This window comes from Manis pentadactyla, chromosome 2, assembly GCF_030020395.1.
Source record: "Manis pentadactyla isolate mManPen7 chromosome 2, mManPen7.hap1, whole genome shotgun sequence".
Taxonomy (NCBI): Eukaryota; Metazoa; Chordata; class Mammalia; order Pholidota; family Manidae; genus Manis; species Manis pentadactyla.
The window spans coordinates 87,451,701-87,478,286 of record NC_080020.1 but is presented as its reverse complement, the minus strand read 5'-3'; the positions used below and the strand labels follow the sequence as shown (position 1 = coordinate 87,478,286).

General features: G+C 37.3%; 1 protein-coding gene across 4 annotated transcripts in view; it reads left to right on the top strand.

The window, feature by feature from the left end:
• Positions 1-26,586, top strand: part of BDP1 (B double prime 1, subunit of RNA polymerase III transcription initiation factor IIIB) — a 110,219-nt gene that overhangs the window by 20,332 nt on the left and 63,301 nt on the right. For 3 of the 4 annotated variants that reach the window (XR_005025276.2, XM_057494513.1, XM_036887747.2), the window contains exons 8-11: positions 2,473-2,527; positions 4,707-4,850; positions 7,231-7,506; positions 15,827-15,968. Coding sequence is in view for 3 of the 4 variants with exons in the window: in XM_057494513.1 (XP_057350496.1) it covers positions 2,473-2,527; positions 4,707-4,850; positions 7,231-7,506; positions 15,827-15,968 (617 nt within the window). In the remaining variant the exon portion in view is untranslated. The remainder of the gene's footprint in view (positions 1-2,472; positions 2,528-4,706; positions 4,851-7,230; positions 7,507-15,826; positions 15,969-26,586) is intronic. The other variant, XM_057494524.1, reaches the window with a different exon arrangement.

Genomic DNA, 26,586 nt, shown 5'->3' with positions numbered 1-26,586 from the left:
CTAGTGGCTTGTGCTGCGCAGCTGCGCGCAGACAGGGTTCCTGCTTCCTGCCCGGCTGCTATGGAGTTAATCTCCGCTGTTGCTGTGGGCGTGGCCTAGCTCGGGCAGCTACTCCAAAATGGTGGAGTCGCGTTGGAGCAGGAGCTGCTGGGAGGCTATTTATCTCCGTAAGGGGCCTCCCTGCTCCCTGCAGCCCAGGGGTTAGGGTGCCCAGAGATCCCGGATTCCCTACCTCTGGATTAAGTGACCCGCCCTGCCCCTTTAAGACTTCCAAAAAGCACCCGCCAAAACAAAACAATGACCACCAAAAAAAAAAAAAAGAAAAAAAAATTTTAAATTAAAAAAAAAAAAATGTTTTTAATTAAAAAAAAAAAAAGGTGGTCCTTCGTTTTTCTTTATTCCCCGGTGCCGGCCTCAGGCCTCTGCTCACCGGTCTTTCTGCCCTGTTTCCCTAGTATTGGGGTCCCTATCCCTTTAAGACTTCCAAAAAGCGCTCGCCAAAACAAAGCAGCAAAAAAGCAAAACAAAAAAAAAATGGTCGCGCGCTTTTCTTATGTCCTCTGTCGCCCGGCCTCCAGTGCCCGCTCACTGTTCTTGCTGCCCTGTTTCCCTAGTATCCAGGGCCCTGCACTCTGGCCCGGATGGCGGGGGCTGGGTGTTCGGCAGCTCTGGGCTCCGTCTCCCTCCCGCTCTGCCTGCTCTTCTCCCGCCGGGAGCTGGGGGGAGGGGCGCTCGGCTCCCGCGGGGCCGGGGCTTGTATCTTACCCCCTTCGCGAGGCGCTGGGTTCTCTCAGGTGCGGATGTCGTCTGGATATTGTCCTGTGTCCTCTGGTCTTTATTCTAGGAAGGGTTGTCTTTGTTATATTTTCATAGATATATGTTGTTTTGGGAGGAGTTTTCCGCTGCTCTACTCACGCCGCCATCTTCCGCCCCCCCCTTCTAGATTTTTTTTTTGAGATAGAATTGACATAATAACAATGTATGCATTTTAGGTATATGGCATAATGAGACATATATGTATATATATCAATACATAAAAAGTGAAATGATTGCCATAATAAATTTGGTTAACATCCATCAATACACATAGTTAAAATTTTTTTCATTGTGATGAGCCCTTTTAAGATTCATTTTCTCACCAACTTTCAGATATACAATGCAATATTGTTACCTGTAGTCACTGTGCTGTACATTACATCCCGAGGACTTATTTATTTATCTTACCTACTGGATCACTTCCTTTTGATCACTTTCATCCATTTCCTCATCTCCTACCCCCTGCCTTTGGTAACCACCAATCTGTTCTCTGTATCTGAGTTCGTTTTTCTTAGATTCCACATGTAAGTGAGATCATATAGTATTTTTCTTTCTCTTTCTGATTTATTTCACTTAGCATAATGCCCTCGGGGTCCATCCATGTTGCTGCAAATGGCAGGATTTCCCTTTTCTTTATAGCTGAACAATATTTCATTGTGTATGTGTGTGTGTGTGTGTGTGTGTGTGTGTGTGTGTGTTACTTGGTAATAAGATTCATGAAGAAAAATAAAGAATGGGAAAGAGGAGTTACTTATAGATTAAAAGATGTTAAAGGCATATGAAGTTTTTTAAAATGGTAAGGCTAAATTATAGAGTCTAAAGATGCACCCTTAAATGATAAATGGTAAAGAAATTCAAGAAAGTGATTGCTTAAAAAGTTGTTTCAGAGTAAAGAAAAGGGCCATGAAGCAGTTCTTTGTTTTGTGTGATTGTCTATATTTTTTTCAATTAAAAAGTTTGATTTTTTATTTTCAATAAAAGCTTTTAGACCACTGATCTGTAAAAGGGAGAAAGAGATTGGCTGAGTGTTCCCTCTCCTAGGATATATATGCAAGATTAGACAGTCTTAGACACAAACTTATGCCCTAAGACTTCCTGATGGCCTTAGGATGGATTGAGCCTTGTATTCTAACCAGCTCAATCTTAGTGGAGGTAATCTGGAGTGGAACTGGGAATGGGGATCTTTAGTGCTCAGAAAAGCATGAGGAAATGTGCCTTAAAATCAAGAAGGTTCTAAAGATAAACTTGGCCTGCTTCAAAATTTTGCTTAATTGTTTCTTTATAGTCTTTCCTACATGCCATTAGAAACATTAGAATAAGAGGTTTAATTTCATTAGTTTTTATGTAAGTAATACTGGTTAGCTTAATTGATTATAGTTTGATCTGTTCTTGGTACTTGGCTTTATTCTATCTGCTGTAAATCCACCTTCCACTGCTGGTTCATGCTATTGATTGTAAGGAGGATCAGGGAACTCAGTACAAATCTATCACCCCTATTTTCAAAAAACTAAAGGTTTAGCTTGCCTATTGGCAAAGACATACTGTTTATTAGAGAATCGTAGTGTATAAGAATTTCTTAAAAAATTCTTTTTAAAAACATAACCTTCATTTGTTTAATAGGAGAAAATTACTATAGTTTTTTTGTTTTGTTAACAGAATAAATTTAAACGTGAAGAGAAAACAAATGGATGGAGAATAGATAAAGCATTCCGTAAGTATTAAGACCTATTTTATAACACGTCATTTGGAGATGCTAAAATATGACCAGTCTTTTTTCTTTGATTCCAGTGTGTTTTAGATATGTTTTGTCCCTATATTGTCCTAGGAAGAATAAGATTGGAAATTTTTCTTTTTAGTAGTGCAGGTCTGGCAGCTAATACAGATCTATAGGCAAGGGATGAGCTAAAACATCAAGAAGCAATTAAACAGAGTTCTGAGTCTGAGAGACTAGATGAACTGAGAATACTAAGTGCTTGTTATTTTGAGGGAACTATATTCAAGGAGTTAATTGTTCCTGGAAGGTATACCGTAGATGATTCCTTCCAGTGGTCAGTCAGTAATGCAGTCAACAAAACTGACCACCTGCTGTATGCTAGTTATTGTTCTAGTCATTGAGCACATAATGTGAACAGAGCAGATGAGAATTTACTTTTAGAACTTTTTAAGTCTAATTGGGTGGAGGAAAGGATATAGTTGGTAAGTACGGTAGTTTCAGATAGTTATTAATTTCTAAAAAGAGGAAAGAGAGGGAGTTGGTGATGTATAGATTGGGTGGTCAGGAAAGTTTCCTCTAAAGAGATGACATTCGCATTTAGAATGATGTATACCTTTCAACTTTTAACTAATAGCCTCATTGAAATTAACATTTTTCTTTTTAAGTCCAGAGAAAGACATCAAGGGATGTGTAAGGAAAAACAATTAAATTTGCTGCTTAGAGTAGTTCATGTATTCTTTGGGATATAATTACCAAAGTTTCAGGATTAGTAAATATAGTCAGTGTTCATTTGCTGTAGTGCTAATCTTAGAAAAACAATCTAAGGAGAGGACTTAGGTTGTTTAGCATGTATCTTTATTTTATGAGTAGATGTTAAGATAGAGACGCTATACCCAGTACTGTATTGAGTATGCTTCCTGAAAGATCTGGAATATTGTGGTCCTCCACCCTTTCCATTTTAGAGAGGTGGTCATGAAACTTTTCCTTATGTTTAATGCATTATAATCAGAAAAGATCCATAAATTTATAAGCAGGCTTTTTGTTTGGGTGTGGAGCCATTGTTAAAACCATTATAATAGGTACCTTTAAAATTCACTGATTTTGGTACTTCGTAGTGAGGGAAAAAGAATTAAAAACTAGGTGGTGTTTTTTTTAAACTGTATTTTGAATTCTGAGAACCCTTATGCATAATTTTAGTGCTGTGTTTTTCGAATTACTGTGGAAGGTCAGAGCACATTAAGGGTCTGCAGTTAGTGCTTTCAGGAATTCCAGGTGTAGGTTTGATTTCTTGAGACTAATTTACTTTTGTTTTTTATATACTTCTTTTTCTGAGACCATCTTGTAATCATCTTGTAATCAAACCAGCCTTGGGGCTTATGAATATAGAGCACCATTTTCTCTACATTCACTACATTTTTAGACATAAAGCTTAGGTAAGGATTTTCTTGTAGTGGATTCATCCCTGGTTCATTCATGTATTGCTTTGTGATACAATGCTGTTAATGGGTAGTTAGAGAGAGTGGTCCTGATCAATATTTATTTGCTTCCCTATTTGCCGAAGAGTAGAGAGTGAAAGGGTTGTGATAAGGAGGACGTCTGATGGTGGATAGGCTTTTTAGGACTTCTTCCTCATCCTAGTCTTTTGAAAAAGGTGATTTATAATTTACACACAGTGCAATTTGTAGTTTGAATTTTGACCAAGAAAGTACCTCTGCAATCACCACCCAAAACAAAGATATGGAATGTTTTTATCTCTCCAGAAAGGCCCCTGTTTCTCTTTTCTAGTCAGTTCCTGATGCTGTCCTGAGCCAGGGCAACCATATTTCATTTGAATCATTGTAGATTAATTTAGCTTGTTCTAGAATGCCTTACTCAGGGAATCATACAGTCTACTCATTTGTGTATGGCTTCTTTCACTCAGCATGTTTTTGAGATTCACCTATATTCTTGTATCAGTAGTTCCCTCCTTTTTTTTTTAACTAATATAATTGTTCTTCTTACTGCTCAGTGGTATCTACTGTGTGACTGTATTGCAGTGACTAGAGTTGTTTATACATTCTCCTCCTGACAAGTTCATTTGCTTTTGCTGTTACGATACTTAAAAAATAATAAAACTTGAAAGTTGTTTTCCTTTTTTAAAATAAAAACTTAATAGTTCTTTTTCTTTTTTTAACAGAGGAAAAGCGTCCATTTGACTTTGATTTTTTTGCTCATTTGCTTCAGAAAGTTCTTGCTGAAGAAGAGAAAAGAAAACAAAAATCCATTAAAAGTCAGAGTTTAAAGGAGAAAAAATCCTGTAAACCACGGAAAAACGTAAAAGGTAATTATTCTAAAAGAAAATGTGTTATTTTACTTACTATAATAGATGTGTATTATTTTCTGTGTATTATTTTCATGTGTGTTCATATGTAGTTCAGGTGCTTGGCAATCATCAGAGCATTAAATTGGAGGGAATTGATTTTTCTTTAATCTTCAGTTTTCTGGTCCAAAACAACAGCTTCCATTTTATAATTGGCATGGCTGGACTATTAGACATCTTCCGTGCATCTAGAGCACAGTTGTAGGTATAAAAGAGCATCAGAATTTTAGGGTGTCATATTTGGTTACTTGTTGTCATTTTCCTATAGAATAAACCTGGCACAAATTCTAATATTTAAAAAAATAGAGTTCTAATACTTTGGGCTTGTGACTGAATTATATTGTTTGAGCACAACTTTTCTGAAGGTTAATGTTGACTTGTACCAGGTAGAAAATTGTTTGTATGTGTTTCTGATTTTAGGCTTATACTACTTGAACATTGATCTGTGAGGACAATATGTAGCTGGAATCAACATAATTTTAAGAATCTTGGGACTACAGGGAACCTTATATGTTAGCTAGTCCACAACCCAGCCCCTTTCTGTTTGTTTTACTCACTAAGAAATAGCCCCAGAGATCCTGTTGCTTTTTCCTAAGGTCTCACAGTGTTAATAGTGGCAAAGGCAGAGCTCAAACCTATGACTGAGAGCCTGTTTGGAGGATACCTCTAGACCACCCTAGGTTCGAGTATTTGCTAGGAGGACTTGTAAGATTAAGCATAGTCAGTACTAACCAGCTGAAATTTATTACAGAGAAGGGCTGCAGAGCAAAATCAGCAAAGGGAAAAGGTACATGGGTCAAAGTTTAGGGAAACCAGGTGCCAGCTTTGAAGAGTTCTCTCCCAATAGAGTCATGCAGGTGTGCTTAATTCCTGTAGCAACCAGTTGTGATGAGATATGGAAACAGTTGTCTACCAGGGAAGCTTGTTAAAAACTTAGTGTTGAAGGATTTTATTAGAGGCTAGTCATGTAGATACCCTCTGCTAGATACTCTCTGCTTGGCACGTACTAGTATTCAAGATTCCTAGAAGGAAAGCAATTGTTTGGCATAAACCACATTGTACAGTTTAGATACAGCAAGCCACTTTTGTCAGGTGGAACTCTTCCCCAAACCCACATTTCCAGACACAGCCCAAGGGCCAACCTTGTAAGCAGGCCTTTCAAGAGATAGTAGTGAGGTCTGCTGTGTTATTAGCTCTTCTGCGCAGAGCTAATTTAGAATTTCTGTTTCTGGAGCTTGGTGCCTTTATTTTTTTTAAAGTAGTATTGATAATTGCAAAGTTATTTAATTATTTGTCAATTTTTTTCTTACTACAGATAGCCCTAGGAGATTAGAACAGATATATTAGTCTTGTGATTATTGTTACAGGTGACACTGTAAGTAACTTATTGTATCTTATTTAATGGGAAAACTTTCAGATACCTTATTACAAGTCTTAGAAATTAAAAATTGCTGATTATTTTCTGAGAGAGAAGAAATCCAGTGTTATTTTCTCAGTTTTAATATCTTGTTTTGACTATTTTTTAATAAAAGTAAATTACATTGAATTTTATTATTTTTTAAGATTATATATTTTTAGAGATGTCTGATCCATTGTGAATTAAAGTTTGTTTTTGGTTTGGATGTTGCTTCCATTGGGGTTAGGGATACTGACTCCCTGCACAGTCAAAAATCCATATATAACTTCTGACTTCCCCAAAATTCAACTACTCAGTCTGCTGTTGACCGAAGTCTTACAAATAATATAAATGGTCAATCAACACATATTTTCTGTTATATCTTATTATATACTAAATTCTTTGGTTTTTAAGCTTTAATTTATTGTTTCCCTCTTTTGATACAATTGACTATTATTATACCTTCACAGAAAGGACCCTAGAAATGTTTAAAAATATTCATTAAAAAGATTGTTCATTGGAAAACAAGATAGAGAAAGTAAATTTCTTGAACTCTTTCTTTGCCCTCAAATCAAATTCCTCAGATTTCCTAGGATAACTGTTCATAAACTCTTCTCTATGCATGTATGCAGGTATATGTGTGTGTGTGTCTTAGAGTATATGTAATTGTTTAGTAAGAATGAGATCGTAATATACTGTCATGCAAATTTTTATGTAACTATTTTTGAAATCTCTTATATTAGTAAATATAAGTCTGCCTCATTATTATTTGCTGTATGGATTTTTATAGCATGAATGTATTATAACTTTTTAGTCATTCCCTATAAGGCAGTTTAGGCTGTCTTCAAATTTTTGCAGACATCCTTGTGTATTTTTATCTTCTCCACCTTTAAGAATTTTTTTATAGCTTGTTAATATATTTATAATAATTTCTCTTATTTTCAGTGAAAAAAGTTGCCAGTGAAGGAGTGAATGATGATCCAGATGAGTCTATGAGCACTAAAATTTCAGACATAGAAGTGTCTCAGAAGGATGCTCAGACAGTTGAAGAACAGCAGTCTCTGACTTCAGCAGGACAGGATTCAGAACAGATTGCATTAGAATCAGACCTAAATCAAAAGAAAAGAAGAAAGAATCAGGATAAAGTTGGTAAAAAAGAAATAAATCTTTCAGGAAATGCTACTGTTCAACCAGGCCCTTCTAAAGGAAGAAAAAACAAAAGTAAGTTTCTTAAATATTTTAGTAGTCCCTATATTGTTTGAGAAGACTTGTACAATAATAAGATGTATAACTTAAATAATTTCCTTCTGGATAATAGCAACTAGTAATGTTTATTAGTTTTGTAATAATTACACTGTTAAACCCTTTTATTTTTAATGTAAAGGAAAAATGTTTATTGTTGATTAAAAAAAGTGAAATGGGATATTTCTCTAAAGTTTGTCTCAATGATGTATTACCTCCTGTGTACTCCTATTAGCAATGATTATAGGTCATAAGAATGTACTGTAGACCCTTGACCAGTAACAGATTTAAACTGTGTGGATCCACTTATATGTGGAATTGTTTTCAATAGATATATTGGAAAATTTTTTGGAGATTTGTGACAATTTGAAGGAACATTTACTTTACTGTAGCTCACTTTATTATCAGAATATAGTATGTAATAGATATAACAGAAAATATGTGTTAATTGACTTTATTGGTAAGACCGGTCAACAGTAGGCTGTTAGTAATTGAATTTTGGGGGAGTCAAAAGTTTTATATGGATTTTTGACTGTGTAGGGAGTCAGTGTCCCTAACCCCCATGTTGTTCAAGGCTCAGCTGTATATATTTAAATGTGTATTGCATGTGTTTGTTTATAAATCACAGGCTTTCATATTCTGCCTCTACAGAGTACCTCTTTGAACCCACAATGTTACTTAATTTCTGTAGAATAGCTACTAGAATAAGTATCCTTCAATTTTTCTTTTTTTTTAACTCCCTTAGAATGAAACATATTGATACTTATGAGTTGCTAGGGAATGAGGGCTTAAGAGTTTAGGTAAGTCTTGGTCTCTTTCCTTAAGAGTTCATATATAGATAACTTAAAGCACATAACCAAATAAAAAGATAGCAGACCATAACAACCTTTCCATAAAATTTAAAGTTTTATGTAGTTCAGCTTCACCAATGTGATATATTTTTTTAAATTTTTATTAAGGTATGATTGATAAACACTCTTATGAAGGTTTCACATGAAAAAAACAATGTGGTTACTACATTTACCCATATTATCAAATCCCCACCCATACCCCAATGCAGTCACTGTCCATCAGTGCAGCAAGATGCCACAGATCCACTATATGCCTTCTCTATGCTACACTGTTCTCCCTGTGGTCCCCCATACCACGTATAGTAATACCCTTCAATCCCCTTCTTCCTCCCCACCCGCCCTCCCACACCTCTCCCCTTTGGTAACCACTAGTTCATTCTTGGAGTCTCTGAGTCTGCTGCTATTTTGTTCCTTCAGTTTTGCTTCATTGTTATACTCCACAAATGAGAGAAATCATTTGGCATTTGTCTTTCTCCGCCTGGCTTATTTCACTGAGCAAAATGTCCTCCAGCTCCATCCATGTTGTTGCAAACGGTAGGATTTTTTTCTTTCTTATGGCCGAATAGTATTCTATTGAGAATATGTACCACATCTTCTTTATCCATTCATCTACTGATGGACACTTAGGTTGCTTCCATATCTTGGCTATTGTAAAAAGTGCTGCGATAAACATAGGGGTGCATATGTCTTTTTGAATCTGAGAACTTGTAATCTTAGGGTAAATTCCAAGGAGTGGGATTCCCAGGTCAAATGGTATTTCTATTTTTAGTTTTTTGAGGAACCTACATACTGCTTTCCACAGTGGTTGAACTAGCTTACATTCCCATCAACAGTGTAGGAGGGTTCCCCTTTCTCCACATCCTTGCCAGCATTTGTTGTTATTAGTCTTTTCGATGCTGGCCATCCTTACTGGTGTGAGGTGATATCACATTGTGGTTTTAATTTGCATTTCCCTGATGATAAGTGATGTGGAGCATCTTTTCATGTGTCTGTTGGCCATGTGAATTTCTTCTTTGGAAAGGTGTCTGTTCATATCCTCTGCCCATTTGTTAATCGGGTTATTTGCTTTTTGATGTTGAGACGTGTGAGTTCTTTATATATTTTGGATGTTAACCCCTTGTTGGATGTCATTTACAAATATATTCTCCCATACTGTAGGATGCCTTTTTGTTCTGTTGATGGTGTCCTTTGCTGTACAGAAACTTTTTAGTTTGATGTAGTCTCATGAGTTCATTTTAGCTTTTGTTTCCCTTTGTTGAGGAGATGCGTTCAGGAAGAAGTTGCTCATGCTTATATTCAGGAGATGTTTGCCTATGTTGTCTTCTAAGAGTTTGATGGTTTCATGACTTACCTTCAAGTCTTTAATCCATTTCGAGTTTACTTTTGTGTATGGGGTTAAACAATAATCCAGTTTCATTCTCTTGCATGTAGCTTTCCGGTTTTGCCAACACCAGCTGTTGAAGGGGCTGTCATTTCCCAATTGTATATCCATGGCTCCTTTATCATATATTAATTGACCATATATGGTTGGGCTTATATCAGGGCTCTCTAGTCTGTTCCATTGGTCTGTGGGTCTGTCCTTGTACCAGTACCAAATTATCTTGATTACTGTGGCTTTGTAGTAGAGCTTGAAGTTGGGGAACGTAATGCCCCTAGCTTTATTCTTCCTTCTTAGAATTGTTTTGACTATTTGAGGTCTTTTGTGGTTCCATATGAATTTTGGAACTATTTTCTCTAGTTCGTTGAAGAATGCTGTTGGTATTTTGATAGGAATTGCATTGAATCTATAGATTGCTATAGGCGGGATGGCCATTTTGAAAATATTAATTCTTCCTATCCATGAGCACGGGATGTGTTTCCATTTACTGGTATCTTCTTTTATTTCTCTTAAGAGTGTTTGTAGTTTTCAGGTTATAGGTTTTTCACTTCCTTGGTTATGTTTATTCCTAGGTATTTTATTCTTTTTGATGCAACTGTGAATAGAATTGTTTTCCTGATTCTCTCTCTGCTAGTTCATTGTTAGTGTATAGGAGTGCCACAGATTTCTGTGCTTAATTTTGTATCCTGCAACTTTGCTGAATTCAGATATTAGATCTAGTAGTTTTGGAGTGGATTCTTTAGGGTTTTTTATGTACAATATCATGTCATTTGCAAACAGGGACAGTTTAACTTCTTCCTTGCCAAGCTGGATGCCTTTTATTTCTTCGTGTTGTCTGATTGCCGTGGCTAGGATCTCCAATACTATGTTGAATATAAGTGGAGAAATTGGGCATTCTTGTCTTGGTCCCGATCTTAAAAGGAAAAGCTTTCAGCTTTTCGCTGTTAAGTATGATGCTGGCTGTGGGTTTGTCATGCATGGCCTTTATTATGTTGAGGTACTTGCCCTCTATACCCATTTTGTTGAGAGTTTTATCATGAATGGTTGTTGAATTTTGTCAAATGCTTTTTCAGCATCTATGGAGATGATCATGTGGTTTTTTTCCTTCTTTTTGTTGATGTGGTGGATGGTGTTGATGGATTTTCAAATGTTGTACCGTCCTTGCATCCCTGGAATAAATCCTACTTAATTATGATGGATGATCTTTTTAATGTATTTTTGAATTCAGTTTGCTAATATTTTGTTGAGTATTTTTGCATCTATGTTCATCGGGGATATTAGTCTGTAATTTTCTTTTTTTGTGGTATCTTTGCCTGGTTTTGGTATTAGGGTGATGCTGACCTCAGAATGAGTTTGAAAGTATTCCCTCTTCTTCTACTCTTTGGAAAACTTTAAGGAGGATGGGTATTAGGTCTTCACTAAATGTTTGATAAAATTCAGCGGTGAAGCCATCTGGTCCAGGAGTTTTGTTCTTAGGTAGATTTTTGATTACCAGTTTAATTTCATTGCTAGTAATTGGTCTGTTTAGATTCGCTGTTTCTTCCTTGGTCAGCCTTGGAAGGTTGTATTTTTCTAGAAAGTTGTCCATTTCTTCTTAGTTCTCCAGTTTGTTTGCATATAATTTTTCATAGTATTCTCTGATAATTCTTTGTATTTCTGTGGTGTCCGTTGTGAATTTTCCTTTCTCATTTCTGATTCTGTTCATGTATGTAGATTCTCTTTTTTTTCTTGTTAAGTCTGACTAAGGGTTTATCTGTTTTGTTTATTTTCTCAAAGAACCAGCTCTTGCTTTCATAGATTCTTTCTATTGTTTTATTCATCTCAATTTTATTGATTTCTGCCTTAATCTTTATTATGTCCCTCCTTTTACTGACTTTCGGCCTCATTTGTTCTTCTTTTTCTAGTTTCATTAATTGTGAGTTTAGACTGTTCATATAGGATTGTTCTCCTTTTCCTGAGGTAGGCCTGTGTTTCAATATCCTTTCCTCTTAGCACGGCTTTGGCTGCGTCCCACAGATTTTGCAGTGTTGAATTATTGTTGTCATTTGTCATTTGCTTGATCTCTGTTTTTATTTGATCATTGATCCATTGGTTATTTAGGACCATGTTGTGAAGCCTCCATGTGTTTGTGGGATTTTTCATTTTCTTTGCGTAATTTATTTCTAGTTCCATACCTTTGTGGTCTGAGAAACTGGTTGGTACAATTTCAGTCTTTTTGAATTTACTGAGGCTCTTTTTGTGGCCTAGTATATGATCTGTTCTTGAAAACGTTTCATGTGCACTTGAGAAGAATGTGTATTCTGCTGCTGTTGAGTGTAGAGTTCTGTAGATGTTTGTTAGGTCCATCTGTTCTAATGTGATATTCAGTGCCTCTGTGTCCTTATTTTCTGTCTGGTTGATCTGTCCTTCAGAGTGAGTGGAGTGTTGAAGTCTCCTAGAATGAATGCATTGCATTCTATTTCCCCTTTTAATTCTGTTAGTTTTTGTTTCACATATGTAGGTTCTCCTGTGTTGGGAGCATAGATATTTATAATGGTTATATCTTGTTGGATTGACCCCTTTATCATTATGTAATGTCCTTCTTTGTCTCTTGTGACTTTCTTTGTTTTGAAGTCTATTTTGTCTGATAGAAGTACGCAACTCCTGCTTTTTTCTCTCTATTAGTTGCATGAAATATCTTTTTCCATCCCATCACTTTTAGTCTGTGTATGTCTTTGGGTTTAGAGTCTCTTGTCAGCAGCATATAGATGGGTCTTGTTTTTTTATCCATTCAGTGACTCTGTGTCTTTTGATTCGTGCATTCAGTCCATTTGCATTTAGGGTGATTATCGATAGGTATGTACTTATTGCTATTGCAGACTTTAGATTCGTGGTTACCAAAAGTTCAAGGTTAACTCCCTTAGTATCTAAGAGTCTAACTTAACTCACTTAATATGCTATTACAAACACAATCTAAATGTTCTTTTCTTTTTATCCTCTTTTTTCTTCCACCTCCATTCTTTATATATTAGGTATCATATTCTGTACTCTTTGTCTATCCCTTGATTGACTTTGGGGATAGTTAATTTAATTTTGCATTTTCTTAGTAATTAGCTGTTCTACTTTCTTTACTGTGGTTTTATTACCTCTGATGACAATTATTAAACCTTTGGAACACTTCCATTTATAGCAGTCCCTCCAAAATAGACTGTAGAGATGGTTTGTGGGAGGTAAATTCCCTCAGCTTTTGCTTAACTGGAAATTGTTTAATCCCTCCTTCAAATTTAAATGTTAATCTTGCTGGATAACGTAATCTTGGTTTGAGGTCCTTCTGCTTCGTTGCATTAAATACATAATGCTACTCCCTTCTCGCCTGTAAAGTTTCTGCTGAGGAGTCTGATGTTAGCCTGATGAGCTTTCCTTTGTATGTGATCTTATTTCTCTGGCTGCTTTTAATAGTCTGTGCTTATCCTTGATCTTTGCCATTTTCATTACTGTATGTCTTGGTGTTGTCTTCCTTGGGTCTCTTGTTTTGGGAGATCTGTGGATCTCAATGGCCTGAGAGACTATCTCCTTCCCCAGATTGAGGAAGTTTTCAGCAATTACCTCCTCAAAGACACTTTCTATCTCTTTCTCTTCTTTTTCTGGTACCTGTATAGTGCGAATATTGTTCCGTTTGGATTGGTCACACAGTTCTCTCAATATTCTTTAATTCTTAGATATCCTTTTTGCTCTCTGTGCTTCAGCTTCTTTGTATTCCTCTTCTCTAGTTTCTATTTCATTTATCGTCTCCTCCACCGTATCCAATCTCCTTTTAATACCCTCCATTGTGCTCTTCAATGATTGGATCTCTGACCAGAATTCATTCCTGAGTTCTTGAATATCTTTCTGTACCTCCATTAACATGTTAATGATTTTTATTTTGAATTCCCTTTTAGGAAGAGTTATGAAGTCCATGTCATCTTTCTCAGGGGCGATACTAATTTTACTCTGAACCTTGTTCCTTTGGTGTTTCATATTTGTATATGGTGCCCTCTAGTGTCCAGAAGCTCTACTCTGTGGAGCTGCTCAGCCCCTGAAGCAATGTCGGGGGTTGCAGGGGAGTGGTATTGGTGCCTGGGGGGAAGAAAGAGCTGTTTCCTGCTTCCCAGCTACTATGCCTGTCTCCACTGCCTGAACCAGTGGGCCGAGCACACAGGTATAAGCTTTTGTCCCATAGCAGCCGGATATGGATCCCTGCTTTCCACAAGCAGTTGGAATCCCAGTCTCTCCAGGAATTCTGCCTATTTGAGCTTTCCAACCCCCTAATCATGAGTGTCGTGAAAGCACCATGAAATGTAGGTTTGTGCTCCCAGCGCAGATCTCCAGAGTTACGTATTCAGCAGTCCCAAGCCTCCACTTCCTCCCCGCTCAGTTTCTCTTTCTCCCGCCAGTGAGCTGGGGTGGGGAAAGGGCTTGGGTCCTGCTGGGCCACAACTTTGGTACGTTACCCTGTTCCGTGAGGTCTGCTCTTTTCTCCAGGTGTATGTAGTCTGGAGCAGTACTCTTTCCTGTTGCTTTCTCAAGATTAGTTGTATTAATTATATTTTCATCTTATATTTGGTTTTAGGAGGAAGCCTCTGTCTCACCTCTCATGCCATCTTTAATTCACCAATGTGCTTTTAATAAATGAGTCCTAGAGGTAGCATAGTATGATTTTTAAGCACTACAATATTATGCTGTTTTATGGCTTACTATTAAAGACATTCCACCCTCCTACACTGTTGGTAGGTACATAAAATAGTGCAGCCACTATGTAAAGTAGTATAGAAGTTCCACAAAACTGAAAATAGAAATCCCATATATCCCAGTAATTCCAGTCCTAGGAATTTACCTGAAGAGAGCATGGTCTCTGATTTGAAAAGACATATATACCCATATGTTTATTGCTGCATTACTTTTATTAGCAAGATATGAAAGCAACCAAACTGTCCATCAATAGATGAATGAGTAAAGAAGTGGTACATATATATATACACAGTGGAATATTATTCAGCTATAAAAAAAGAAAAATCCTGCCATTTGTGAAAACATGGATTGTGACTTAGAGGGTATTATGCTAAATGAAATAAGCCTGGCAGAGAAAGACAAATATCATATGATTTCACTTATACATGGACTCAAAATAAAACAAAACAGAATGAACAGAATAGCAGTAAACTCATGGATGCTGAGAAGTGACTGTTGGTTACCAATGGGGAGGAGTTGGAGTGGATAGGTGAAATATATGAATGGGATAAAGAGACACAAAATCGTAGTCATAATGTAAGTTAGTCATGGAGATGAAAGTACAGCATAGAGAGTATAGTCAATAATTCTGTAACATAATGTTGACAGTAACTACACTAGTTGGGGTGAACATTTAATACTGTAGATAATTGCTAAATCACTGTGTTGTACACATGCAACCAGTTATATATAAAATAGTAAACTAAAAGAAGGAAAGACATTACATATAACACAGAATAGCTTAGGAATAAGAAACTGGACTTTGGAAATCAGATTCCACCTTTTCTGTTTGCTAAATATGATGATGGACAAGTCAAGTCACTGAAGATTTTTGAACTCAGGTTCTTCTCTATGATGGGGTTAATATTAATACCTTGTAATAGGAATGTTTTGAATATTAATGAGCTGATACATCTGATGGACTTAGAGTTTCACTTAGTAAGTTCTTAATAAATGATAGCTGTTACTGTGTTATTAACTATGACACTTATAAGGAACAAAATAATAGTCAAGTCCACTTTTAGCTTCTTCATTGGACATATAAAGCAAATCAGTTTAACCACTTAAATTTTAAACTTGATAAAAGAAGAAGCTGTAAACTGCCCAGGAAATCTGTACTGAGCCTCAAAAAAAACAGCTGTAAGTTGATTAAGTTTTCATTAATGTTCTAAAAATAAGGTCTATGTCTTGCATATAGGAATTTGAATGTTGAAAGGATTAATAATTTGTAGGAAGACATTGTTATATTTAATTTCCTTTGTGCTTTAAAAAATAGATGTCTTTGCTGTTGTTTTTTAGAATAACATGCATTTTGTATTCATAGATAAGTGTCAGTCTTTAAGACCTGAGATAAATGAAGATGAAGTCAATCAGGAGCAGAAACTTCCCTGTATACAGAACGTAGATGACATTGTGGGTTTACCCTCCAGAGAAAAAGTTGAGAAAAGAACTAACCTTTCATCAAGGTATTTTCTATATCTTTACTGACTTTTACATCTTCTATCAGCCACTGAGAGAGGAGTATAAACTGTCTGTCATTGTGAATTGGCCTGTTTGTTTTTTCTGTTCCATCTGTTCTTCATGTCTTTTGAGGCTCTGTTGGCAGGTGCTTACATATGTAGGATTATTGTATCTTGGTGAAATTACTTTTATCATTTGTGTGATATTTTGGTATCATTCTGGCTCTTTTTTCTGATGCTTACTTTGTTATGCAGCTTTCTTGTGGTTAGTGTTTGCATTGGTTTATCATTTTTCTATAAAGATTTTATCTTCATCTTTGGTTTTCAGCAGTTTTTGATGTATCCTGCTGTAAGTTTTTTTTTTTTTTTTTAATTGTTAAAAACACATAAGATTTGTCTCCTAACACATTTTTTAAGTGTACAGTATGGCATTGTTAACTAATAAGTACATTTTTTTATAGCATATCTCGAACTTTTTCATCTTGCATGACTGAAACTCTATATCCATTGAACAACTCATTATTTCCTCTTTACCCAGCCTCCAGGGCCACCACTGTTATTTTCTGTTTCTGTAAATTTGATTACTTTACATATTTCATATAAGTAGAATCATGCAATATTTGTCCTTCTGTTATGAGTTATTTTACCTAGCATGTTTTCAGGGTTCATCATGGTATAGGATATAATAGGGTTTCTTCTTTTTTTTTTTTTTTTTAGATAATTGTTTTTTATTGAAGGGTAGTTGACACACAGTATTACATTAGTTTCAGGTGTACAACACAGTGATTCAACATTTATATACATGATAATTCTAGGTACCAGCTATCACCATACCAAGTTCTTTCAATATTTTGACTATATTCCTTATGCTATACATTACATCCCGGTTACTTATTTATTTTACAATTAGAAGTGTGTATATATATATATTTTTTTTTTGTGAGGGCATCTCTCATATTTACTGATCAAATGGTTGTTAACAACAATAAAATTCTGTATAGGGGACTCAATGCACAATGCACAATCATTAATCCACCCCAAGCCTAATTTTCATCAGTCTCCAATCTTCTGAAGCATAAAGAACAAGTTCTTACATGGAGAACAAATTCTTACATAGTGAATAAGTTACATGGTGAACATTACAAGGGCAGTCATCACAGAAGCTTTCGGTTTTGCTTATGCATTATGAACTATAAACAGTTCAAATATGAATACTCATTTGATTTTTATACTTGATTTATATGTGGATACCACATTTCTCTCTTTGTTATTATTATTTTTAATAAAATGCTGAAGTGGTAGGTAGATACAAGATAAAGGTAGAAAACATAGTTTAGTGTTGTAAGAGAGCAAATGTAGATGATCAGGTGTGTGCCTGTAGACTATGTGTTAATCCAAGCTAGACAAGGGCCATAAAACATCCACATATGCAGAAGATTTCTCTCAGAACAGTGGGGGGGGGAGGTTCTAAGCCTCACTTCTGTTGATCCCCCTTTTTCTCACCTGATGGCCCCCCTGCGACTGTGCCTGTCTTAGGTTGTTTCTCCCTTGAGGAATCTTACCCGTCTCTGGCTAACCAGTCATCTTCCGGGGCCATACAGGGAAATGTTAAGTTGGTAAGTGAGAGAGAAGCCTTATTGTTTGAAAAGGTTAGCTTTTTACTTCTTTGCATATTTATGCCCTGTGGCTTCTATGCCCAGCATTTGTCTTGAGGTGTCTTTACCACTTGGAAGAATTATGATACTCGGTAAATTTGATATGAGGCACGAATTCTATTTAAGGGTTGTAATTAGGAAGGAAGAAGAAAAGCTATAGAAGTATCAGGCGGAAGAAAACATGGGAAGATTGATTATTTCTTTGACATATCTTCTTGTAGAGTAACTTAAGCATGTATAGGTTTTAAACTACTAATTAAATTGCCCACACACATTAACATAATAGGAGTGTAGTTACATAACCAAAGCATACCTGTAATTACCAGCCATCTCCAGTGAAACCAAGAAAACCAGTTAGGCACCTTAGGCATTTGTGAAAACTTATCTATGATATGGTGGATATTGTCCAACTGAACTTGAACAGTCTGAGAGAAATCAGACAAATTAAAACAGTCCATTCCTGGGGACTGTTCACATCCCATATGTTCTTTTAACAGTAAATAGTCTGTAGTTGTAAGATTTTGGAGAGCTACATTTTGCAGTTCTCCTAATTCTTGGTTGAGTTCCAACAGTATAGATCCAGTCAAATTTGTTGTTTTACTGTATGCACAGGCCAGCTTAGATAACTCCTTCATTCCCATGGCAAGTCCAGGAACTGGTGGGATGAGTGCATCTACAGCTGTAGCAGTGCATGGATCTTTGTTGGGGTTTTTTGATGATCATCTTCTGGCTTGAGTCTTCCATAGACTGCTGATGTTGGAAGTTCTCTTTCATATCGTATCTTAGTTCATTTTCGGGGTAGCCCAATTAGGCTTTGATCCTCTGTATAAACACAAACAGACCCTTGGCCTACACTTTTATATGCCCTTTATATCATTGTGTAGAACTCATTGGAGGTCACCACACAGGAACTGCTTTTTTTTTTTTATCATTAATCTACACTTCCATGATGAATATTTTGTTTACTAGGCTCTCCCCTATAGCAGGTCCCCCCTATATACCCCTTTACAGTCACTGTCCATCAGCGTAGCAAAATGTTGTAGAATCTCTACTTGTCTTCTCTGTGTTGTACAGCCCTCCCCTTTCTCCCACCCCCCCATGCATTCTAATCTTAATACCCCCCTTTTTCTACCCCCCCTTCCCTCCCTACCCACCCATCCTCCCGAGTCCCTTTCCCTTTGGTACCTGTTAGTCCATTCTTGAGTTCTATGATTCTGCTGCTGTTTTGTTCCTTCAGTTTTTCCTTTGTTCTTATACTCCACAGATGAGTGAAATCATTTGGTATTTCTCTTTCTCCGCTTGGCTTGTTTCACTGAGCATAATACCCTCCAGCTCCATCCATGTTGCTGCAAATGGTAGGATTTGCCCTTTTCTTATGGCTGAGTAGTATTCCATTGTGTATATGTACCACATCTTCTTTATCCATTCATCTATTGATGGACATTTAGGTTGCTTCCAATTCTTGGCTATTGTAAATAGTGCTGCAATAAACATAGGGGTGCATTGGTCTTTCTCATACTTGATTGCTGCATTCTTAGGGTAAATTCCTAGGAGTGCAATTCCTGGGTCAAATGGTAAGTCTGTTTTGAGCATTTTGATGTACCTCCATACTGCTTTCCACAATGGTTGAACTGATTTACATTCCCACCAGCAGTGTAGGAGGGTTCCCCTTTCTCCACAGCCTTGCCAACATTTGTTGTTGTTTGTCTTTTGGATGGCAGCCATCCTTACTGGTGTGAGGTGATACCTCATTGTAGTTTTAATTTGCATTTCTCTGATAATTAGCGATGTGGAGCATCTTTTCATGTGTCTGTTGGCCATCTGTATTTCTTTTTTGGAGAACTGTCTGTTCAGTTCCTCTGCCCATTTTTTAATTGGGTTATTTGTTTTTTGTTTGTTGAGGCGTGTGAGCTCTTTATATATTCTGGACGTCAAGCCTTTATCGGATGTGTCATTTTCAAATATATTCTCCCATGCTGTAGGGTTCCTTTTTGTTCTATTGATGGTGACTTGCTGTACAGAAGCTTTTCAGCTTAATATAGTCCCACTTGTTCATTTTTGCTGTTGTTTTCCTTGCCCGGGGAGATACGTTCAAGAAGAGGTCACTCATGTTTATGTCTAAGAAGTTTTTGCCTATGTTTTCTTCCAAGAGTTTAATGGTTTCATGACTTACATTCAGGTCTTTGATCCATTTTGAGTTTACTTTTGTATATGGGGTTAGACAATGGTCCAGTTTCATTCTCCTACATGTAGCTGTCCAGTTTTGCCAGCACCATCTGTTGAAGAGACTGTCATTTCGCCATTGTATGTCCATGGCTCCTTTATCAAATATTAATTGACCATATACGTCTGGGTTAATGTCTGGATTCTCTAGTCTGTTCCATTGGTCTGTGGCTCTGTTCTTGTGCCAGTACCAAATTGTCTTGATTACTATGGCTTTATAATAGAGCTTGAAGTTGGGGAGTGAGATCCCCCCTACTTTATTCTTCTTTCTCTGGATTGCTTTGGCTATTCGTGGTCTTTGGTAGTTCCATATGAATTTTTGAATTATTTGTTCCAGTTCATTGAAGAATGTTGCTGGTAGTTTCATAGGGATTGCATCAAATCTGTATATTGCTTTGGGCAGGATGGCCATTTTGACGATATTAATTCTTCCTAGCCACGAGCATGGGATGCGTTTCCATCTGTTAGTGTCCCCTTTAATTTCTCTTAAGAGTGACTTGTAGTTTTCAGAGTATAAGTCTTTCACTTCTTTGGTTAGGTTTATTCCTAGGTATTTTATTTTTTTTTAATGCAATTGTGAATGGAGTTGTTTTCCTGATTTCTCTTTCTGTTGTTTCATTGTTAGTGTATAGGAAAGCCACAGATTTCTGTGTGTTGATTTTGTATCCTGCAACTTTGTTGTATTCTGATATCAGTTCTAGTAGTTTTGGGGTAGAGTCTTTAGGGTTTTTTATGTACAGTATCATGTCATCTGCAAATAGTGACAGTTTAACTTCTTCTTTACCAATCTGGATTCCTTGTATTTCTTTATTTTGTCTGATTGCCGTGGCTAGGACCTCCAGTACTATGTTAAATAACAGTGGGGAGAGTGGGCATCCCTGTCTAGTTCCCAATCTCAGAGGAAAAGCTTTCAGCTTCTCGCTGTTCAATATAATGTTGGCTGTGGGTTTTTCATGGATGGCCTTTATTATGTTGAGATACTTGCCCTCTATTCCCATTTTGCTGAGAGTTTTTATCATGAATGGATGTTGAACTTTGTCAAATGCTTTTTCAGCATCTATGGAGGTGATCATGTGGTTTTTGTCTTTCTTTTTGTTGATGTGGTGGATGATGTTGATGGACTTTTGAATGTTGTACCATCCTTGCATTCCTGGGATGAATCCCACTTGGTCATGGTGTATGATCCTTTTGATGTATTTTTGAATTCGGTTTGCTAATATTTTGTTGAGTACTTTTGCATCTATGTTCATCAGGGATATTGGTCTGTAGTTTTCTTTTTTGGTGGTGTCTTTGCCTGGTTTTGGTATTAGGGTGATGTTAGCTTCATGGAATGAGTTTGGGAGTATACCGTCCTCTTCTATATTTTGGAAAACTTTAAGGAGAATGGGTACTATGTCTTCCCTGTATGTCTGATAAAATTCCGAGGTAAGTCCATCTGGTCCGGGGGTTTTGTTCTTGGGTAGTTTTTTGATTACCTCTTCAATTTTGTTGCTGGTAATTGGTCTGTTTAGATTTTCTGTTTCTTTCTGGGTCAGTCTTGGAAGGTTGTATTTTTCCAGGAAGTTGTCCATTTCTCCTAGGTTTCCCAGCTTGTTAGCATATAGGTTTTCATAGTATTCTCTAAGAATTCTTTGTATTTCTGTGGGGTCCGTCGTGATTTTTCCTTTCTTGTTTCTGATACTGTTGATTTGTGTTGACTCTCTTTTCCTCTTAATAAGTCTGGCTAGAGGCTTATCTATTTTGTTAATTTTCTCGAAGAACCAGCTTTTGGTTTCATTGATTTTTGCTATTGTTTTATTCTTCTCAATTTTATTTATTTCTTCTCTGATCTTTATTATGTCCCTCCTTCTGCTAACCTTAGGCCTCATTTGTTCTTCTTTTTCCAATTTCGATAATTGTGACATTAGATCATTCATTTGGGATTGTTCTTCCTTTTTTAAATATGCTTGGAGTGCTATATACTTTCCTCTTAAGACTGCTTTTGCTGCGTCCCACAGAAGTTGGGGCTTAGTGTTGTTGTTGTCATTTGTTTCCATATATTGCTGGATCTCCATTTTGATTTGGTCATTGATCCATTGATTATTTAGGAGCATGTTGTTAAGCCTCCATGTGTTTGTGAGCCTTTTTGCTTTCTTTGTATGGTTTATTTCTAGTTTTATGCCTTTGTGGTCTGAAAAGTTGGTTGGTAGGATTTCAATCTTTTGGAATTTACTGAGGCTCTTTTTGTGGCCTGGTATATGGTGTATTCTGGAGAATGTTCCATGTGCACTTGAGAAGAATGTGTATCCTGTTGCTTTTGGATGTGGAGTTCTGTAGATGTCTATTAGGTCCATCTGTTCTAGTGTGTTGTTCAGTGCCTCTGTGTCCTTACTTATTTTCTGTCTGGTGGAACTGTCCTTTGGAGTGAGTGGTGTGTTGAAGTCTCCTAGAATGAATGCATTGCATTCTGTTTCCTCCTTTAGTTCTGTTAGTATTTGTTTCAGGTATGTTGGTGCTCCTGTATTGGGTGCATATATATTTGTAATGGTTATATCCTCTTGTTGGAGTGAGCCCTTTATCATTATGTAATGTCCTTCTTTGTCTTTTGTTACTTTCTTTATTTTGAAGTCTGTTTTGTCTGATACCAGAATTGCAACACCTGCTTTCTTCTCTTTGTTGTTTGCATGAAATATCTTCTTCCATCCCTTGACTTTAAGTCTGTGTATGTCTTTGGGTTTGAGGTGAGTCTCTTGTAAGCAGCATATGGATGGATCTTGCTTTTTTATCCATTCTATTACTCTGTGTCTTTTGATTGGTGCATTCAGTCCATTTACATTTAGGGTGATTATTAAAAGGTATGAACTTATTGCCTTTGCAGGCTTTAAGTTTGTGGTTACCAAAGGTTCAGGGTTCGCTTCTTTACTATCTTACTGTCTAACTTAACTCACTGGTTGAGCTATTATAAATGCGGTCTGATGATTCTTTATTTCTCTCCCTTCTTATTCCTACTCCTCCCTTCTTCATATGTTGGGTGTTTTGTTCTGTGCTCTTTTTAGGAGTGCTCCCATCTAGAGCAGTCCCTGTAGGATGCCCTGAAGAGGTGGTTTGTGGGAGGCAAATTCCCTCAACTTTTGCTTGTCTGGGAATTGTTTAATCCCTCCTTCATATTTAAATGATATTCGTGCTGGATACAGTAGTCTTGGTTCGAGGCCCTTCTGTTTCATTGCATTAAGTATATCATGCCATTCTCTTCTGGCCTGTAGGGTTTCTGTTGAGAAGTCTGGTGATAGCCTGATGGGTCTTCCTTTGTAGGTAACCTTTTTTTCTCTCTGGCTGCCTTTAATACTTTGTCCTTGTCTTTGATCTTTGCCGTTTTAATTATTATGTGTCTTGTTGTTGCCCTCCTTGAATCCCTTGTCATGGGAGTTCTGTGAACCTCTGTGGTCTGAGAGGTCGTTTCTTCCCCTAGTTTGGGGAAGTTTTTGGCAATTGTTTCTTCAAAGACACTTTCTATCCCTTTTTCTCTCTCTACTTCTTCTGGTATCCCTATAATTCGTATATTGTTCCTTTTCGATTGGTCACTCGGCTCTCTTAAAATTCTTCCATTCCTGGAGATCCTTTTATCTCTCTCTGTATCAGCTTCTCTGCGTTCCTGTTCTCTGTTTTCTAGTCCATTAATGATCTCTTGCATCTCGTCCATTCTGTTTTGAAGTCCTTCCAGAGCTTGTTTTATTTTTGTATTCTCCTTCCTTAGTTCTTGCATATTTCTCTGCAAGTCCATCAGCATGGTTATGACTTTTGTTTTGAATTCTTTTTCAGGAAGACTGGCTAAATCTATCTCCCCAGGTTCCTTCTCAGGGGAAGATGTAGCAGATGCCGAAGCTGTCTGGGTTAGTCTTGTCTGGATCATATTTTTTTGCCTTTTCATGTTGACAGGTGGTATTGACTGTCAGCTGGGATGGCCAAACTTTTCACTTGCTACTGGCCTTTCTTTACTGGGACAACTGCGACCCCTATTGGCTTGTGTTGGGTAATTGCGTGTAGGCTGGGTCTTTGTGTCTTGCCCGGCCGAAGTGTATGAATTTTCGTTCTGTGGGCGTTTTGCCTTAGGTTGTTTCTCTGTTTTCACAGCGCCGGGAGGGGTAATGGACAGGGGTGGGGGGGCTGTTTGGCTGTTTACCTCCGTGAGGCGTCTCAGAGATGTTGCCTAGAGGGTTAGTGTGCCCGGTTTTCCCTGTAATTTCCAGCCACTGGGCTGCGACCTGTGTTGTTTCCATCTGGCTGTTAAATCCCTGTCCCTTTAAGACTTTCAAAAAGCACTGGCTTTTCTTTGTCCCAGGGGCATCAGCTTCAGCACCCACTCAGAGGTCTTGCTGCCCTGTTTCCCTAGTTTCCAGCCCTCCACGCTTGCACTGTGTCTGCACTCTGGTGCGGGTGGCTGGGGCTGGGTGTTTAGCAGTCCTGGGCTCCCTCTCCCTCCTGCCGGGAGCTGGGGGGAGGTGTGCTCGGGTCCTGCCGGGCCGGGTGTTGTATCTTACCCCTTTCACCAGGCTCTTGGCTCTCGCACGTGTGGATGTAGTCAGGCTGTTGTCCTGTCTTCTGGTCTCTCTTTTAGGATTAGTTGTATTTGTTGTATTTTCAAAAATATATATGTTTTTGGGAGGAGATACCCACTGTCCTTCTCACACTGCCATGTTGGCTCCTTTCTTCTTTCTTTTAATAGCTGAATATATTCCATTGCATGCACGTACCACATTTTCTTTACTCATTCATTTGTGAATGGAAATTTAGGTTGTTCCCAGGATGTCAGATAACTCTTTGCGATCCTTCCGTCCTGGATAAATACCCAGAAGAGGGATTGCTGGATCTTATGGTAGTTCTATTTTTAATTTTTTTTTTTTTTAAATAATTATTTTTTATTGAAGGGTAGTTGACGCACAGTATTACATTACATTAGTTTCAAGTGTACAACACAGTGATAAAACATTTATATACATAATTCTAGGTTCCAGCTATCACCCTACCAAGCTGTTACAATATCTTGACTATATTCCTTATGCTATACATTACATCCCGGTTACTTATTTATTTTACCATTGGAAGTCTGTCCTTTTTTTTTTTTTTTTTTGTGAGGGCATCTCCATATTTATTGATCAAATGGTTGTTAACAACAATAAAATTCTGTATAGGGGAGTCAATGCTCAATGCACAATCATTAATCCACCCCAAGCCTAATTTTCATCAGTCTCCAATCTTCTGAGGCATAACAAACAAGTTCTTACATGTAGAACAAATTCTTACATAATGAATAAGTTACATAGTGAACAGTACAAGGGCAGTCATCACAGAAACTTTCGGTTTTGCTCATGCATTATGAACTCTAAACAGTCAGTTCAAATATGAATACTCATTTGGTTTTTATACTTGATTTATATGTGGATACCACATTTCTCTCTTTATTATTATTATTTTTAATAAAATGCTGAAGTGGTAGGTAGATACAAGATAAAGGTAGAAAACATAGTTTAGTGTTGTAAGAGAGCAAATGTAGATGATCAGGTGTGTGCCTGTAGACTATGTGTTAATCCAAGGTAGACAAGGGCAATAAAACATCCACGTATGCAGAAGATTTCTCTCAGAACAGGGGGGGTGAGGTTCTAAGCCTCACCTCTGTTGATCCCCAATTTCTCACCTGATGGTCCCCCTGCGACTGTGCCTGTCTTAGGTTGTTCCTCCCTTGAGGAATCTTACCCGTCTCTGGCTAACCAGTCATCTTCCGGGGCCATACAGGGAAATGTGAAGTTGGTAAGTGAGAGGGAAGCCTTATTGTTTGAAAAGGTTAGCTTTTTACTTCTTTGCATATTTATGCCCTGTGGCTTCTATGCCCAGCATTTGTCTTGAGGTATCTTTACCACTTGGAAGAATTATGATACTCGGTAAATTTTATATGAGGCACGAATTCTATTTAAGGGTTGTAATTAGGAAGGAAGAAGAAAAGCTATAGAAATAGCAGGCGGAAGGAAACATGGGAAGATTGATTATTTCTTTGACATATCTTCTTGTAGTGTACTTCAGCATGTATAGGTTTTAAGCTACTAAAATTGCACACACACATTAACATAATAGGAGTGTAGTTACATAACCAAAGCATATCTGTAATTACCAGCCATCGCCAGTGAAACCAAGAAAACCAGTTAGGCACCTTAGGCATTTGTGAAAACTTATCTATGATATGGTGGATATTGTCCAACTGAACTTGAACAGTCTGAGAGAAATCAGACAAATTAAAACAACCCATTCCTGGGGACTGTTTACATGCCATATGTTCTTTTAACAGTAAATAGTTTGTAGTTGTAAGACTTTGGAGTGCTACAATTTGCACTTCTCCAAATTCTTTGTTGAGTTCCAACAGTATAGATCCAGTCAAATTTGTTGTTTTACTGTATGCACAGGCCAGCTTAGATATCTCCTTCCTCATTCCCATGGCAAGTCCAGGAACTGGTGGGATGAATGCATCTACACCTGTAGCAGTGCGTGGATCTTTGTTGGGGTTTTTTGATGATCATCTTCTGGCTTGAGTCTTCCATAGACTGCTGATGTTGGAAGTTCTCTTTCATATCGTATCTTAGTTCATTTTCGGGGTAGCCCAATTAGGCTTTGATCTTCTGTATAGACTCAAACAGACCCTTTGCCTACACTTTTATATGCCCTTTATACCCTTGTGTAGAACTCATTGGAGGTCACCACACAGGAACTGCCTTTTTTTT